Source organism: Hyaena hyaena, unplaced genomic scaffold (genome assembly GCF_003009895.1).
Source record: "Hyaena hyaena isolate Hyena2069 unplaced genomic scaffold, ASM300989v1 scaffold_1010, whole genome shotgun sequence".
In the NCBI taxonomy this organism is placed as follows: domain Eukaryota; kingdom Metazoa; phylum Chordata; class Mammalia; order Carnivora; family Hyaenidae; genus Hyaena; species Hyaena hyaena.
In genome coordinates this window covers 574,194-593,971 of record NW_024081644.1, presented here as the reverse complement: position 1 = coordinate 593,971, position 19,778 = coordinate 574,194, and the positions used below count along the sequence as shown (strand labels likewise).

Genomic DNA, 19,778 nt, shown 5'->3' with positions numbered 1-19,778 from the left:
ATTATTCTATTAAAAGATTAGCAGAAACGCAAGGTTTGCTTTACATCCTTTTGATTAATATTAAAATGTTTAATCTTTGTTTTTAATTTGGCTGGTTTCCTTGGTAGTGTTATATAACATATCCAAAGTTCCATGGTAGATATACACAACAAAATTCATGTATTTATGAATTTCCAAATTAGATTTATGACAGACCGAGAATTTTTGATGTTATTTGCATGTTTCCACTTTTTCTTCCAAGAACTTTAAACCTGAGTTTCTCATGATTCTGACTCTCTTCTAATTTTTAACTTTTACATGTGCTGTCTATACTACACAAATGCACTAAATGTTAAGATAATTTGATTCTCTTTAACAAAAAATGCTTCCTTAAAATTTTGATTTTGTATCAAGGACTCTTCTTAAGTTTTCAAAATACATTATTTTTTATCCAAATGAAGTCTAGGAAATAGCTTGTTTGATTTTTTTTTTCTAATTCTGAATGCAGTTACACTATGTTATGGCCTAGGGATAAATGTATCGCCTATCTTCCACAGTAGAATATTAACTTCATAATTATTTTTTTCACCAATTAATCTATAGTGCCTAAAATAGTGCCTGGATTAGAGTAAGTGCTCAATATTGGTATTTTGAGAGTAAGCAAATAAGTATAGTTGTATTGAATTAAGATATATGAAATGAATTAAGTGATGGTCAGGAGACCTAGTATACACCACAAATAGAATTTTTATACACGTATATACAAATAGATGTTGTATACAAACAAACATTATATAAAGCTTAATAATGTAAACATTTTCAATTTTTTCAATTTTATATTTGCTGTTGAATTGGTTGCTTTTCTGGGACCCTGAAAGAATGCTTTTTAAAAAAAAATAGCTTAATTTCAAAGCCACTTTGTTACTTTAAATCCATTTACTAAACCTCTACTTAGAATTTTGTTGTTTTTCTAACTATCCATAACATATTTTATAATTCCTATACATGTGTCAGATAGATAAGATTAGTCTATCCCTCTTCAAAATGGCTGTTGACATAGGAATTTAGCTCAATATTTTAAATATGATATCACAAAAATGGGTTTAAAATAACACCTTAGGGGCACCAGGGTGGCTCAGTCGATTGAGCATCTGACTTCTGCTCAGGTCATGATCTAACGGTTTGTGGATTGGAGCCCCCTCGTCAGGCTCTGTGCTGACGGCTAGCTCAAAGCCTGGAGCCTGTTTTGGATTCTGTATCTCCCTCTCTCTCTCACCTTCCCCTACTCATGCTGTCTGTCTGTCTCTCTCTCAGAAATAAATAAAACATAAAAAAAATTAAAAAAATAAAATAACACCATTAACAAAAAAAATGATCTACTTTCTATGACAAATGAAAAAATAAAACATCAAAAAATAAAAATAAGTCTTAATGTATACAGGAAAACAATATCCAAGATGTCAAGAACTCTGATTTCAAATATCAAAACACTTTCTTAGCTTGCTTGTGATGCATTCATTTAAAAAAATCAAGAAAAATATTAACACTTTGTGCTATCTATAACCCAGAAAATCATTATGAAACAGTTTAATTTGGTTACAAGATTCTTTATTTTGCAAACTATACATAAACAGTAAAAAAGAAAATGCATTGTACTTTAAATATTACATAAAATCAACATTAAAGTTTCATTTAGTGTGTATAATTTAAATGGAAATAATTCACCAATTGGACCTTCAATGAATTGTATATTGGGAGAAAAGTTGACTCACTGCTTAAATTATGATACCAATGCATAAAATTCAATAGGTTTTTCCATATGCATTATGGGAACAAAACCATAGGTCTGATATACTTAAAAGTGATGGTTTGCCAAAATGTCTACACAATTAATTAACATGCTAACTTAAATACAGCAATTAAAGTAACTTTTGTTACAGTTAAATCTTAAATGCTACTCTACATAATAATCATAAACAAGTCCACATGGCAATTATGTAACAATAGAAAAAAAGAAAGAAACATTTTCCATTTTCTTCATTCCAGCAGCAGTACCTTTACTGGTATTGTTACTTAGGTGTGCTTATATATTGCCTAATATCCTATATTGGTATGCATGCTAAAACCTTTCTATTTCTATTTGCAAGGCACCATACAATACGGTCTCTAGGTTGCGACACTAGTAATAAAAATGTGATAATTCTAGGATTAAATGCAAAATTTTATCTAAAATAAGAAATAAAATAAGAATTAAGATTTTTAAAGTTGACATTGAGGCAAATGACAAACCTTTTGTCAAAATGTGGCTTAAATGAATCTTTCCTTTTGTCTTCCTACTTTAAATTCTGCACCCTAAATTGCTGGTCAGAAAGATAAAGAAATCTAGAAAGGAAAAGAAATCATGCCGTTTAAGAACATAAAAAATCTACATGAGAATGCTATCCAAGTTAAACAAAAATTAGAAAGGACAACGAAGTTTTTAACTTTCAGAATCCATGGTTTTCCGTACTTGCCGTTTTGTAAAATATCCTAGCATATCCAGAATAATTTCATAATTGAAAACATCACTCTTCACGTAAACACGATGGAGGACTCTACACTTGTCACTGTTTTCCTTACCCTTCACTATCCCCTCATTCACTGTAAATTTGGGAAGATGCTACCTTAGAATAGCAATTAATGTCATGCTTAATAGTATAAAATATGTGGGTCTCAAGCCACTAATAAGTTATTGTAAATTTAACTTACAATATCTCAGAAAATAACATATACAACCTCAAGCATCTTGCTTGTGGGAGATTGACATAGTTGGTTCTTATGAAAATTTGTTTATATCAGTAGCTCTTCCTAACATTTTTTTTCTCTCCAGCTAGATTCCATATGCACTTTCTTTTTCTCTAAGACATATAAAAACTCAAGATAAATGATTCTTATTTAAACATAAAGTCCTATGACATTAGCTGCAATATTTGAAATCATTATACAAAATATATGTGAGTTTTAGAATCTTTTTGTTTTAGGGCAAGAAGATAATTCTCAATAGGTTATCACTTTGTAAATAATAGAAATGTAGAATTTATAGATCTCAGCTCTCATTAATCAGATGTACCCATCATGGTCATCACCATCATCATCGTCATCCCCTTCATCTTCATCATCATCTTCAATTTCATCTTCATCATTCATAATATCATCTTCATCACCTTCATCATCAGTCCATTCATGGAAGTCTCCACTTGCAAAATCTCCAGAGATCTCAAAATCAATAGCTTAGGAAAAAAAAGTAAAATTATTATTAAAGCCATTTGATTAGGTAATCGGATAGTTTCTGAGGTGTATAAAATTCTGATGAAAATTAAGCAAATTAAACCATTTTACTTTGCCCTTTCACTTACTTAACAAAGATAAGGAAAAATCCATTTTCTATCATTTGTTGAAAGCTGTGTCCTAAAAAGCTGAATCAGTAATGAGATCTGATATGCAAGGTTTCCAGTTCAGTAATATTGATCTCAGCCCAGTTTTTATAGAGGCTCATGTCAAGTTTTGAATTTTACAAAGAATTTTAAATTTCTCCAGTTAGTGCAGTAGGCAAAATAATTGCTCCTTGAAGACCTTCACTTCCTAATTGCTGAAATCTATGAATGTGACATTAAATGGTAAAAAAGCAACTTTGCAGATGTGATTAAATTAAGGACCTGGATATGGGGAGATTAACCTGAATTATTCAAATAGGCTCAGATGATCACCCGCATCCTTAAAATCAGAGAACCTTTCCAGATTGAGTCAGAGGGGGTTGTGATTACAGAGAACAGTCAGAGAGATGCGATGTTGTTAGCTTTGAATTAGGAGACATGGGTCAATGAGCCAAGAAATATGAGCAGCCTATAGAAGGTGGAAAAGGCAAGGAAACAGATTTCCCATACAGCCTCTAGAAGGTATGCAGCACTGATGACTCTCTGATGTTTAGTTCAAGAAGACACACGTTGGGCTTTGGACACATAAACTGTAAGATAATACACTTTTGTTGTTTAAGCCACTAAATTTATGGAAATTTGGTGGGGAACCTGGGTGGCTCAGTTGGTTAAGCATACAACTTTGGCTTAGGTCATTATCTCACAGTCATGTTTGAGCTCCGCATTGGGCTCCATGCTGACAGGTTGGATCCTGGAGTTTGCTTCAGATTCTGTGTCTCCCTCTCTGTTGACCCTCTCCTGCTCGTGCTCTGTCTCTCTTTGTCTCTCAAAAATAAATAAATGTTAAAAAAATGAAATTATGGAATTTTTTTGCAATAGCAACAGAAAACTAACATAGGTAGTCAGTACTTTAGAAATATTTGGAAATCTATACATTATCATTTATAGAGGCCGCAATGCCATATATTTCTTTATGTTTATTTTTCAACTCCTCTAATGTTAGTGTGTATTTATTTCCTACCTCTGCTAATATTTTAGTCTTATAATTTTAGGTAGCTAATTAAAACAAATCTTATTAATGTAATCTATTTTTTATAATATACAATATACAACACATTGAAATTCAAATCTTGTGTGAAGACAATGTTATTTCTATCCTCCTATACATTGTCGCTTCTTAATTTCAAGATGCTAAGAAAACTCAGAAGCCATGTTCTCACAGCAATTTCCCTGTTCACTCTTTGAATTCGTCCCCATATAACTTTTATTTACATCATTGATAATTGGCATCACTGATAATTTGTATTTTATATTGTAATTAATAATGCAGCCGTTTTAAACTACCTATTTCAAAGATATATTTTTTACATGTTAAAGTTATATTAGGCATCTACTTAACACTACTTTATCTCACTTAATTCTAATAACATTGACTAGAAAACCAAAACCAAGCTATTAAAAATGTTATGGAATAAATACACGCAGAAGAGGTACTTAAGCACTAGATGAGATTACCTTTATATAGTTTACAATTTACATATTTTTAAATAATCACAGTCTATCAGTTTAAAAGTTGCATAAAGTAGCAGCATTATCAACAATAGCCAAATATCAATTGACTGACGAGTGGATAAAGAAGTGGTATATATGTGTATATATATACATATGTATATATAATCTCTTTGTGTATGTATGTACGTACAATGGAATTTTACTCAACCATCAAAAAGAATGAAATCTTGCCATTTGCAATGTCGTGGATGGAACTAGAATGTATTACACTAAGCAAAATAAGCCAGTCAGAAAAGACAAGTACCATATGATTTCACTCATATATGGAATTTAAGAATCGAAACAGGAACATAGGGGAAGATAAGGAAGATAGAATAAGATAAAAACAGAGACAGCAAACCATAAGAAACTCTTAACTAAGAGAACAAAATGAAGGTTGTTGGAGGGGAGGTGGGTGGGAGGGATGGGCTAAATGGGTGATGGACATTAAGGACAGCACTTGTTGAGAAGAGCCTTGGATGTTGTATGTAAGAGATGAACCACTAAATTCTACTCCTGAAACCAATACTACACTATATGTTAACTAAATTGAATTTAAATAAAATCATGGAAGAAACTAACTAAATAACTAAGTAAATAAATAAAAACCACTTAAAAAAACAACTAGACATTATCTAAAATCCAAGATTGATCAAGTACTTTATTTTCTTTTTTGGTCATGTGCATTGAGACACAATCCATTTAATCCCTAGTATATATGTGTCCATGAGCATGTGAGTGTACATGTTGTGTTTGTGTGTGTGTGTGTGTGTGTGCGTATGTGTGTGTAGCTAAATGAGTTTTATAATGAAAACTCCCCATCATACAATCAAAAATACTCATTTGAAACTTGCATTCTGAAAAAAATATTTCATGAAACAAAAAATATACCACATTTAAAACTTTAAAAATACACGTGCGTGATATGCAACTTAACTCTAACACTATTTTAGATATATACATAAAAATCATGTTCATGAAAAGAAATATTAATTATATATAATTGTATATGTTATATTAATTATAATTACTTTTCAAACATTTAAACTATATTTTTCCTACCCGAATATAAGGGGATCTACTCATATAGCTGCAATTTATGGGCCTTTCCTTTAAAAAGGTTAGCTTTTCTTTTGTGAATGAGCCTACATAATCCCTAAGTCAATTTCTCCAAAGGCATAAGACAAAAGGGTGTCATCTGGGGACAAGGCATACACTGGGGTTAGCTAATTTGGAATAGAGTGGATGACAAAGATCTGCTTTACTTGAGATGAAAACGGGAGGTATTTAATATTTCTGTATCTGAAGCAGTAAAAGGAACCCACCTGTTAATTCTCCTGACTTAAATGACTTAAGTAATGTGTTCTATTTATTATTTACACAAGTTTTCCTTAGGCTAGGAGTGAGTCTTTTTGTCATCTTCCACTTCCCCCAATATATTCTACATTTTTTGGCATAAAATACGCCCTCATTAAATGCTTAGACAAATGAATGAGATTCTTAAGAACTCATTCTGTTCTTGAAAATTATTAAATAAGGGGCGCCTGGGTGGCTTAGTCGGTTAAGCGTCCGACTTTCGCTTAGGTCATGATCTCGCGGTTCGTGGGTTCGAGCCCCGCGTCGGGCTCTGTGCTGACTGCCAGCTCAGAGCCTGGATAGCCTGTTTCAGTCTGTGACTCCCTCTCTCTCTCTGACCCTCCCCTGCTCACGCTGTCTCTCTCTCTCTCTCCTAGAAATAAATAAGACATTAAAAAAAATTTAAAAAAAGTAAAATAACTAAAATACGTTTTATTGTAATATTATAAATATTGAAACAATGAACTACATTTAGGGAGACTAGAGGCAAGAGGTGGGAGAAGGGGAAGAAACAGCAGGTTGAATAGCANGTCTGTGACTCCCTCTCTCTCTGACCCTCCCCTGCTCACGCTCTCTCTCTCTCTCCTAGAAATAAATAAAACATTAAAAAAAATTAAAAAAAAAAAGAAAATTATTAAATAAATAATCCTTCTTACCACAGTCTGCAACACCATTCGTTCTGGATCCCATTACTTCATTTCCATATCTGTCAACACACCAGCACTGTCCAACACTGCCGTGGCATTGTGCTGGCTTGTAGTAACCGTCTTCATCACAGAGGGGGATGTACTGTCCTGTGAAACACACACACACTCACATTATAAATAAGTTGTGTTTCTTTTTGATGGTCATCATCTATGCATTAATTCAATCAAGACGTACACACATGGAGTTCCTCCTGTAGGCTGTGAATCAGTGATATATGTAGAACAAAAGAGGGGAGGTTACTTGCTATCATGGAGCAGGCCATTTTCAAAATGAACTACTTTATGTTTCTTTTGTTAAGCAAATTTATTATTACTCTTTCTCACTCTGCAAAACGCACTCTGTTCTCAGAGGTATAATACAGAATTAGAACTTGGGTAATGGCATGTGTATTAAATCATCCAGACCACTTAGAATGGTACACCAGTCCCTTTACCATCATCACTACCTACCTTCTATTTTCTTTCCCCCAATTTTTCATTCATATAGTCAAAGCTTTTTCCCCATCAAACTGTTTCCCCCAAATTCACTACTGATTATCTCTGTATTTATCTGTTTCTCATCTATAATCTCTCCCTTCTTCCCTCCCTCTTACATTTTAATACTTGACTTAAATGTGACCCCTAATATGAGCCCCTCTCTTAAATTGGACAATTTATGATACGCTTCTTATAACATATGGTGTGTGTGTGTGTGAGTGTGTATGTGTAGTTTATTTTGTATGCTTTCACTATTATAATGTGATATCCTCTATATTGGGAACTTTAGGCTCTCCTGGTTTTGAGTATTATATTAACTACTCTTAATCTAGTGGGAAAGACAGACATTTATTTTCACATTTATAATATCTACCATAGTACCTGGCACATTGCTAATAATAAATACTTAATTGATAACTCAGAAGTGAATTCACTTTCTTCAATGATTATGCCAACACAACAAGGTAAGGTTTAGGAAATTAGAATATTTTCTTGTCTTTCTTGACCCTTTTATATTCTCAGTGAGCAGACACACTATAGTTATCTAGTGAGACAGGAAAAAAAAAGCAACTGCTGAATAAATTAATAAAACATGAAATTCTTTCAATTTATTTATCTTGTAACCATATGGGATCATAATGTTACCTCTTGAAATAAAGTTTCAAAATTCTGGGGCACCTGGGTGGCTTAGTCGGCTAAGCGAAGGACTTTAGCCCAGGTCATGACCTCACAGTTGGTGGACTCGAGCCTCACGTCCGGCTCTGTACTGACAGCTAGCTCAGAGCCTGGAGCCTGTCTTCAGATTCTTGTCTCCCTCTCTCTCTGACCCTCCCTTGCTCAAGTTGTCTTTATCTCTCTCTCTCTCTCAAAAAATAAATAAAACATTTTTTTAAATGTTTTATTTATTTCTAGGAGAGAGAGAGACAGCGTGAGCAGGGGAGGGTCAGAGAGAGAGGGAGTCACAGACTGAAACAGGCTCCAGGCTCTGAGCTGGCAGTCAGCACAGAGCCCGATGCGGGGCTCGAACCCACGAACCGCGAGATCATGACCTAAGCGAAAGTCGGACGCTTAACCGACTAAGCCACCCAGGCGCCCCATAAATAAAACATTTTTAAAAATTCTGATAAAGAAACAGTTTAATTTTAAAGTTGTAATTCATTTGAAAGACTTGGAGTATGAGCCTCAGTGAAGCAGACAGAATATCACCAATATGGAAACTCGAGAATACCGTCCGTGTATTTAAGGCCAGCAATAATTAGAACATTTTTTCACATTCTTATCTCTGTCTCTTAAAAGCTATCATAACTTGATATATTTGACATAAAAGTGTTATGATGTAGAGTTGGTGTAACCATTAATTTATCCTTAAAGTCAGTATGCTTTGAAAATTAAAGAGAACACTACTAAGAATGATAGAACTAGGGCACTTGGGTGGCTCAGTTGGTTAAGTGTCTGACTTCAGCTCAGGTCATGATCTCATAGTTCATGAGTTCAAGTCCTGCACTGGGTTCTGTGCTGACAACTCAGAGACTGGATGGTGCTTCGAATCCTGTGTCTTCTCTCCCTGCCGCCTCCCACCCCCCAACTTGCACTCTGTCTTTCTTCTCTCAAAAATAAACATTAAAAAATATTTTTAAAAAGAAAAAAAAGAATCATGATAGAACTACAGACATCAGCCAAGACTGACCCTGAAAATGGCATATGGCACACTCTCTCTATATAACAACTGATCACTTTTCAGATAAGTACCATTATACTTCCAACATTAAAAGAACTATTGAAGTCATTCATTCTCTAATAATGACTTCCATCTTTATTATGTAAAAAGAATAAAACTGACGCCTCCCAAATGGGCACTAAATATGTTTTCCTTTTTTTGAAACTGCAAATAATGTAATTCTGAATTTTGATCTAGTCTAAAATATTTATCAGTTAAATTTCAATGGCTTTTCTCATTGTACATGGATAAACTTTGCTTTGTGGAAACAAAGAAACCTATGTATGAATGTATTTTTTAAATTGTTGAGCTGTGGTGTAGTGTGCATTTTTAAGAATTTTTTTTAATGTTTTATTTATTTCTGAGAGAGAGAGAGACTGTGAGCAGGGGAGGGTCAGAGAGAGAGGGAGATACAGAATCTAAAACAGGCTCCAGGCTCTGAGCTGGCTGTCAGCACGGAGCCCAACACGGGACTCGAACCCATGAACCGTGAGATCATGCCCTGAGCCGAAGTTGGACTCTTAACCGACTGAGCCACCCAGGCGCCCCTGTAGTGTGCACTTTTTAATAGAGCTAAAAGAAACATAACACATTGTCGTTTTGTCATTAGTAATTCTTTACATCTAAAAGTGCTTTATTACAAAATTATTTTTTGTTTTGAACTCTGGATTTTCAAGTAAATTATAAAAAACTCATTTAAACATACAATATTGTAATTATAAAGATAGCGTGTCATAATAAATCGGTGAGATTCAAAAATATTAAAAATTGTGTTCCCAATACTCAAGGGCATTAATATACATGGAAAAAAAAAAAACAAAAAAAAATTGCATGTGTGGTATTCTGCATGAGATCCTAAAACAGATAAAGGACATCAGTGGAAAACCTGGTAAAATCCAAATAAAGTCTAAGTTTTAATTAATTAACTATAGCACTGTTAATTTCTTAGAATTGACAGACAATGGCTATTTGATACATAATGAGATGTTAACTCAGGAGGAGTTAAAATTGTATGTCTATAAGAATAAACAATAAAATCACACATAATAGTTTAATAATCATTTGATAGCCAAACATTCTAATATTTTAAGGCTTTGGGTGAAATTTGTTATCTATCTAGCTATCATCTATCTAATATATATATTTACTTGCTAAAAGTAAGTGCAAATTCCTATAAAACCACTAGAATGTCTGTTCAAAATTTTGAGGTACTCATGGCATGCTCTCTCTCTCTCTCTCAGATTATTTTATACGATTATTATATATTATTATATATCATGTTATTATAGATTATATATTAAAATACATTAAATGATAATATGTATTATATAAATATTATATATAGACTGTTATAGAATTATTAGAGGATATAAATATATTTTCAATTATTTTGTATTTATTAGATTATTATATATATGTGTGTGTGTCTGTGCACCATTATTCTTGAATTGTTAACCATAGAAGTAGAATGAAAGTTTCTGCTGATGCTTTAACTTTAGCATTGTTTAAATCTCTTTTTTCACTTAATAACTTTCAAAATGAACATTATATTAGGGTAATAAAACAGACATAATATCTTTCAATAGGTAAGATAATAAAAGTAAGTTTAATGGCTTTCAAAAACTTCATAAATTTTGGTACTGAAATTTAGTGTCGTCTATCTTTGTTGGATTAATATTGATTTTATGTTGCTGTTTCCCTGGGGTTATTTATGTACGCAATAAAGGCTTCAGAAGAATGATCTATTACTCACCTAGGAGCTTCTTTACCCCTTGCCGCTTCTGAATATTGCTGAGCTCCGTCTGGCAAGGTGGGTCTGCAAAGACATTAAAAGTGTTACTTCAAGGATTATAGATAAAACAAAAAAAGGATAATTTCTATGGTCAGGCTTCATCTGGTCATTACATGGCTTTAAAAGACAGACATGACATATTGTTTCTCTTTATAGAATATGTACATATAGATACCTATATGTGTACCTATATGCATACATAGAGGGAGAAACAGAGGCAGAGGCCTAGGGAAAGAGACAGACAGAGAAAGTCTTTCCTACTTATTGGTATTAGATAATCTTGATAGTCTTTTCGCAGAGAGACCAAGTTGTATAGGAAAACACAGAGAATGTTATAAAATACTTATATGATGGAAAATGGTTCTTTTCAATTACTTTTAAAGGGTCAGTCAACTCAGCAATATAAATCCACCTGATGGACTCATGCCAAAACAATTAACTGATTATGTTTTCCCTTTATTTAAAACAGGCTGTAAGATATAGAGAAATAGCTTTGCACTAAAAAAGTAATCTATAAAAAAAAGTCAACGCTCTTTCAACGTATATCAGATCCACTGTTATAAATTTTGTTACTGAATAATGCTGACAGGCTTTGGTCTTTTTAGTTTCATCCAGATACTTCTAGTATATATGCAATGTGGAAACAGGACGTTATATAAAATAATTTCTGATAAGCTCTCTTTTAAAAATTCAACTTAAACAAATTTAGAAATAAAGAATTGCCTTTTTCCCCCCCAAACTCAACCACTTAAAGAAAAACATTTTCAGATAAATATAAAATTCTAAATAGACACAATATAGCTGGGCTTCTATTACTATTATATATTATGATATATGTTTTGTATAATAAGTATAGATTCTAATTTATAATATTCAAACAGTTCAATGTATTTTATGTTCATATTCTAAAAAATGTCTATATAAAAATGCATCTTAAATTATTGAAGCAGGGAAACAATAGGACCTACTTTCCCATACTACAATGTTTTAGGGAAAAGGCCACATGTAATTAATTCAAATAATTTAAAAATATTATACAAATTTGACAATATTTGGTTATTCCATTTGCATGTACATAACAAAGTGTAATCTCATTACACAAAGTATTCATGAGTGTCTTATGAGACAAAGTGCTTAATTTGTATATTTTTTAATTTTTTAAATGTTTATTTAGTATTTTTAAGAGAGAGGAAGAGAGAGAGAGAAGGGTGAGGAGGGGCAGAAAGAGAGGGAGACACAGAATTCTAAGCAGGCTCCAGGCTATGAGCTGTCAGCACAGAACATGACATCATTACCTGAGCCGAAGTCTCATGCTTAAGTCTGATGCTTAACTGACTGAGCCACCAGGTGCCTCAGGTATACGTTTTATATTTAAATATATATATGTCAGACAAGCATTTTGGGAAATCTTAAATGTGAAGAAAAAGTAATTTTTTCCAGAGAGAGAGAGAGAGACAATCCAAGAAACAAACTCTTAACTATAGACAAGCTGATGGTTACCAGAGGGGAGGTACACAAGGGGAGGGAGATGAGAAAAATAGGTGAAGGAGATTAGTAGCACACTTGATGAGCACTTGATGCACATGTGATGAGTACTGAGTAATGTATCAAGTTACACAACATGGGCTTATAGAATCAACGTTTAAAATTTTGGGGCGCCTGGGTGGCTTAGTCGGTTAAGCATCCGACTTTCGCTTAGGTCATGATCTCGCGGTTCGTGGGTTCGAGCCCCGCGTCAGGCTCTGTGCTGACTGCCAGCTCAGAGCCTGGAGCTTGTTTCAGTCTGTGACTCCCTCTCTCTCTGACCCTCACCTGCTCATGCTGTCTCTCTCTCTCTCTCCTAGAAATAAATAAAAAAACATTAAAAAAAATTTTTACTGCCCCCCGCATGTAATAGAAGCCAGAGGAAATTTTTGAGCTGAAGTTTCAATATCACATTGAAAGCTTTTTTTTTTTTCTAATTGCTATGGACTAGTCTTTGCAAAGTAAAAATAATATTTGTATATGTTTGTCATGACATTGCCTGAAAATCCAGGTACATTTGATTAACTCTGATTCTAACTCTGATTCTAACACTTTGAGGTTTATTAGTGACATCACTGAATAAACATGAGTACCAGTCCCACAAGCTTTGTATAAGGGAACATTTTAAGATTTCAAGTGTACATTGTACAAGATTCAGCTGTTCATCTATACATATTTGATTTTGAAGTATTTCTCCTATTATTTATCAGACAACTCTGTCTGCTCTTTAACAGAGGTACAATACATATTTACATATATAACTATTATTTGTATATAATATATTTATATATTTTATATATTACTCTAATATATAGTCAAATGCAATATATATTAGTCTAATTACAGTAAATAAGAATTTGTTGTTTTACTGAATAATGAGAAAAAACACAGTCTTTTATAAGGTGAAACATTGGAAAGGATGCTTCTAAATAAATGATTATTCTTTTTCATTAAATTACTTAATAAGCTAATTCTTATTGTTATTCTTATCGTCAGTTACCCTGATAGAGCTTTTTGTAACATTTTCTAACATACTAAAGTAATAAACATAATTAGCCAATTCTCCTAAGCTTTGGGGAAGATGCATCAATCCTTTTACATACTCAGGTACCATTTATTAAATTATTTCTACCATGTATTAAGTATCAGAGAAGATCCTCATATGATTATAAAGATTTCAACACTTTGGTTGAATACTGCGTAATAGAGGAAAAGTATTTAAAGTAAATTTTTTCTTTGGGAACCTTTACTCAGCTCTACAAATATTACTGCAAAATCCACAAATGTTTTACGCTCTCTCTCTCTCTCTCTCTCTCCTAGGAAAAAAAAATAAGATGAAAGTATTTACTTCTATAGAAGAAACGTCCAGAGTTTTTCATAATATTTATGTGTTTATTTTTTACTTCTTTTTTGAGAGAGAGAAAGAAAGAGAGGGAGTGTGCTCGAGGGGCAGAGAGAGAAGTGACAAAAGATAAAAAGTGGTCTCCAAGCTGACGGCACATAGCCCAATGTGGGGCTTGAATAGGGAGATCATGACCTGTGCTGAAGTCAGACGCTTAATGCCACACAGGCCCTCCCACAGTATTTTTAAATGTTCATGGATAAACACGCATACATGCTATCATAACACTAAAAAAATTAATTAAAATAACATCACAAAAAAGACCACATTTTCTTTTTATGGTGGATTACCAGCATTGGCTTTCCTATTTTTTAAATGCTTTAAATGTATACTAGTCATTAAAACTAGCAGGTAACTTTTTAGAAGTGTGCAATTACCTAGAAAGCAGAAATACAATAATAAAATCAACAGTCTACATGTGTTTAGAATATTTTAATAAAAGAAAATCTATGTTTTAGGTTGTTTAAAGTTATTTATAAATAAACTACTCTAAAAATCCTGCTGTTGACTCACTACTAATTAATTTATGGGTAATCATTTCATCCCTAATTACTAAACTATTACTAATATATGAAAAAGTATTTGAGATAGTAAAAGTCCCTACATAAGGTACTAGTGTTTCATATGAAAAGCTGAGTTTAATTAATACAGCTTCAAGTAGTTTGTACATTCTCTTAGCTGTCAAGAATTAAAATAAGGTGACAATAGCAGGTGTATCCCATTAGACTAATTCCCCGTTTGTTTGTTTTTTTTTTTTAAAAATTAGCATCAACCTGTCAGAATGCCTAAAATTCACAACTCAGGAAACCACAGATGTTGGCAAGGATGTGGAGAAGGGGGAACACTTTTGCACTGTCGATGGGAATGCAAACTGGTGCAGCCACCCTGAAAAACAATATGGAGATTCCTCAAAAAATTAAAAGAGCTATCCTATGACCCAGCAATTACACTACTGGGCATTTATCCAAAGGATACAAAAATGATGATTCAAAGGGACAATGGACTCCAATGTTTATAGCAGTGCTATCAACAACAGCCAAATTATGGAAAGAGCCCAAATATCCATCAACTGATGAATGGATAATGAAGATGTGGTATATATATGTGTGTGTGTGTGTGTGTGTGTGTGTACACATTATATATGTATATATGTATATATAAATAATATATATAAATAATATAATATATTATATTAAATATAATATATAAATAATATAATGTTAATATTATATATATAATGTAACATTATTCGGCTATCAAAGAGAATGAAATCTTGCTATTTCCTATGTGGATAGACCTAGAATATATTATGCTATATGAAATAAATCAGAGAAGGACAAATATATGCTTTCACTCATATGTGGAATTTAAGAAACAAAACAGATGAAGATAGGTAAAAGGAAGGAAAAATAAAATAAAAAGAGAGAGGGAGGCAAACCATAAGAGACTCTTAAATACAGAGAACAAATTGAGGGTTGCTGGAGGAGTGTGGGGTGGGGGCATGGGCTAAATCAATGATGGGCACTAAGAAGGGCACTTGTTGAGATGAGCACTGGGTGTTATATGTAAATGATGAATCACTAAATTCTACTCCTGAAACCACTATTACACTACATATAAACTAACTTGGATTTAAATAAAATAAAATAAAATAAAATAAAATAAATAAAATAAAATAGCATAAAAATTACACACACCCTTGTTTCCTTAAGTTTCCTCAAACATGATCATAATGTGAGGTTTTGGATCCTTTTCTCTTACCTACTATTACCATTAGATCGATTATATAAGTATGGTTTCACTACTACACTGCATTTCCTAGTAAAGAAGCCTGCTTAAAGAACAAGCATCATTCCAGCTCTTTCAGGCACCTCACCTCTTCCAGGGAATCAAGAGACACTTTCTTTGCTAGTGCATTTTTACAAAAGCTAAGTTATTTTTAAAAGTTTGAAAGGCCAAGTCATTTTAACATCAAATGAGTAAAAAATAACTTTATGGTGAATGCAGTGGTTCATTCAGCACATTTAATAAGATCACAAAATAGAACATTAAAACTCCACAGTGTAGTGATAAAAAACCCATTTATTTTACACCGTGGGCAAAGCAGATAGCAAATTAATTTTAATGATTACTTTTAATATCTATGTTCTCATATCTCTCTGTGCTTCTTGGTGCTTCATAATGGAAACTGTAATGAAGTGCATTAATATAAAATATTAATTACTATTTTTCATCTTGTTTAGCATGTTTTGTATCCCTAGCAGAGTTATATTGTTTAACATGCTGCTTATTTGCTCTTTTATTAAACACTCTAATGAGAAAAATATCTCCTAAAATGAATGGTATAAAATGACTTTTTTTTTTAAATCATGAAGAAATAGATAAAATTTGACATGCAGGTTAACTATCTGCATCAGTAGGTATCTCATCTTTTACCTTGCTGTCTCTGGAAGCAGTAGCACCATTCATTATTAGATATCAAACTGTCCTTGTACGTATCACAAGAATTGAAGAATGCCTTGGTACACTGCTCATTCTTATCAAGGTAAATGCTTCCAAGCTCCGACTGGTCCAGTAGCAGGTCATAGTTTGTATCAAGTCTATTAAACATCCAGCCAAGTGAATCCTTGCAGATCGGCAAAATACTGGTATCAAATCCTAAAGGCAAAGACAGAACATGATTAGCTAAATCTGAAAGTCACCATCAGCAGCAAGCAAACTAAAGGGAAAGAATAGTTGGTTGCTTACTCAACAGTTAGAAGTAAGGTTTTCAACTCATCGTGGGTAATTCATTTCAAAGTAAAGTGGGGATAGTAATATCTACCTTTCAGGATAGTTGTAAAGACTAATTAACCAGAATATAAAGCATCCAGTACAGATTAGGCATTCATTCAATGACACTTATTATTGTAATTATATTAGATATGTTTACAATCCTTTGTTCAAACTGTTTCTTTTTTCTTTTTTTTTTTTTTAATATTTTATTTATTTCCAGGAGAGAGAGAGAGACAGCGTGAGCAGGGGAGGGTCAGAGAGAGAGGGAGTGACAGACTCTGAAACAGGCTCCAGGTTCTGAGCTGGCAGTCAGCACAGAGCCCGACGCGGGGCTCGAACCCACAAACCGCGAGATCATGACCTAAGTGAAAGTCGGTCGCTTAACCAACTAAGCCACCCAGGCGCCCCTGTTCAAACTGTTTCTTAATAAATATGTTGCTATTATGAATGTATACAAGTATTATTGAATAATAATGTCTTATTGATAAATAAAATTCATTTTCATTCAAAGAAATTTTACAAAAAGTAAAATTTTTAAAAGTAAAATTAACACACAATAAAGAAGAATTTCATTAATGCTCTGTATTTTTATGGAACCATGGGGATTGTGGTATTTTACAATAATACATATCCAAAGAAAGAATAACCATCATGTGATGATACAGGTACTCTGTCTTCAGCTTCCCTCAAGGCAATTTTTACAATTATAAATATGCCCTAATGGGGGATGGCGGGGGGCATTGGATGGGCACAGGTATTTAGAAATGATGGAGATGGGTTTGCATCCAAGATACAATCTGTCAAGTTTGAGTTTCTCTGGATAAGCCTCAGGCTCCCTGTCTTAAATAGCATTGGATAGAATATCAGCATTGTGAAGCATAATTTAAAATTTAATTTCAACTATTCTTTGTCATGTATAAATGAGCTTTAACAGATATTTTGGTAACCAAGTTTCTTTTTTATTTGCTATTTTCCACTCATTACAAGTGAACATAAAATAATAACTCAGTTAACTGGCATGAAAAAGAGGATGCATTTGGTGTTGTTGAGACTCTGGAAACTGAACATTCAAAGGATTTAATCTTCCATAGTCGGGGTTGAAGAATAGTTTAACCCTTTGTGAATGAAATTCTGTCTCAGCTGTAGTTAATTTTATGTTCTAGTTGTACATAATCTATTTTGATAAATACCTTTTATTTAATTTTATACTCCAAGGTGTATAGATAATTGAAAATAAAGACATACATACTTAGAATTTAATTTTTAAATATTATTTAGCACTTTTAGGGTAAATAGTGTTAAATTTTAATACTATTAAATAAAATACAATTTAAAGTAAATAGTATTACATTAAAAGCCTTATTGGGAGATTTTTGGACTTAATAAATTCTCATTTTAAATATGCTTTTGGAATTTATTTCATTACTGTGTCAGACCATATTGTGCTTTCTATCCATGAATCACCATGCTAAGCAATGGGTATACAAAGGTAAAAAAGGTATTTGTGACACTTTCATAAAAGCATAGAGAAAGGCATTTAGTGATTTTCTTATTATTTGCATTTTTCTTTGTAAAATTGTTTCTAGAATTAAAACAGAATTATCCCACTCAAACAAACACTACTCATGAATTTCTCATTTCCTATTTATTTTTTGAGTCTTAACCTTGGTTCTGGAAATAAAGGGTTGAAAATACAGTTAAGACCATTATTCTCTTGGAGCTCCCTTTTAAAACAGCGTTGTTTGAAATATTGGTTGGAACTGTTCCTTACTGCCAGTAATTGTCAAATGCTCATTATTACATGAAGAAAGGAACCCATAGAAAAATATACTAATCACTGGAAAAGTATACAAGAGAATGGAGTTCTTGGTGTGAGATTTCTGGTATGCCTTTGAACCACACCCTCCCTTCCATCTTATTTTTCTGGCACAATGGAGAAACTCTGGTGGTATTCTGCCTTTATGAATCAAAAATATGGAAAGAAGATAGAAGGGCTATTATTCTTTGATAAACATTCAGAGTTAGCAAAGAGATGCTATCCTTTCTCTTCCCCTACTTAATTGAAAATTGAGGACTCAACTGGCTAGTTTCTTAATGCTTACCATGAAGGCCTCATAGAGAACTCTAGTAAAGTCTACAAGTGTCTGCAAGAAGGAGAGATGAACATCTGCTTTTCAGGTGAATAACTGCTTATCTACCTGTTGACTATTCCTGGTCAAAGTGGGGAAAGTGCACTAGGGAAAGATAGTGGGTATAAAAGCTGTGCAAATAAATGGCAAAGACTTCTGGGATTTAACCAAAGACTGAAGGCTCTCCATAAGTGTTTGGAATGCAGGGGTAAGTGAGATATAAAAAATTGTCCAGAGAAAGTGAGGAGAAGGCCAATGTTAGGGATTCATCATCTCATGTCTCCTATTTAGAAACAGGTGGTGAAGAATCAGTGGAGAGATAACAGAGCATTCAATTCCAGCACACATACGCTGGCCTGTCTTTTTAGTACAATAAAGAGTGACTGAATTGTTAGAAAAGAGCGTGACACCATCTGAATTTTGTTTTGAAAGGAAACACTTTCCAACATGTGAATTATATGGGAGCAAGTATGGAAATTGGGATGCCAGTAGGGAGTAACTGGAATAGCCCATATGAGAAAATTTTGGGAATTGTTTATATTACCTCTTCACAATTGCTTGAGTTTCCTTTGACCAATCATCAACCATTAAAACATTAATTCTATTTTTGAGTTCAATTTAATTTTTAAAAATTTAATTTTAATTCCAGTATAATTAATATATAGAATTAAATTAGTTCAAATGTACAATATAGTGATTCAACAATTCTATACATTACTCAGTGCTTATCATGATAAGTTTACTCTTAATCCATTTTACCTATTTCACCCACCTCCCCTATACCTCCTCTCTGGTAATCATTTGCTGTTGTTTATGTTAAGAGTTTACAAAATAAATTTTAAAATTATCTCTGCCCAGCTTTTATGATGTGCCATGCAATCATCTTTGTCAATTTCAGCACCTTATTCCTTCTTATATTTTCAATAACAATGAAAGAAAAGTAGCCTTGACCTTTC

The 19,778-nt window shown here is 32.9% G+C and overlaps 1 protein-coding gene across 2 annotated transcripts in view; it reads right to left on the bottom strand.

Moving 5' to 3' along the window:
- Positions 1 to 1,612: 1,612 nt before the first annotated feature.
- Positions 1,613 to 19,778, bottom strand: part of SPOCK3 (SPARC (osteonectin), cwcv and kazal like domains proteoglycan 3) — a 472,976-nt gene continuing 454,810 nt past the window's right edge. For both annotated transcript variants that reach the window (XM_039221777.1, XM_039221778.1), the window contains 4 exons: positions 16,355 to 16,576; positions 10,954 to 11,016; positions 6,956 to 7,093; positions 1,613 to 3,248 (listed from right to left, as the gene is read on the bottom strand). In XM_039221777.1, the coding sequence (XP_039077708.1) occupies positions 3,079 to 3,248; positions 6,956 to 7,093; positions 10,954 to 11,016; positions 16,355 to 16,576 (593 nt within the window). In that variant the 3' untranslated portion in view covers positions 1,613 to 3,078. The remainder of the gene's footprint in view (positions 3,249 to 6,955; positions 7,094 to 10,953; positions 11,017 to 16,354; positions 16,577 to 19,778) is intronic.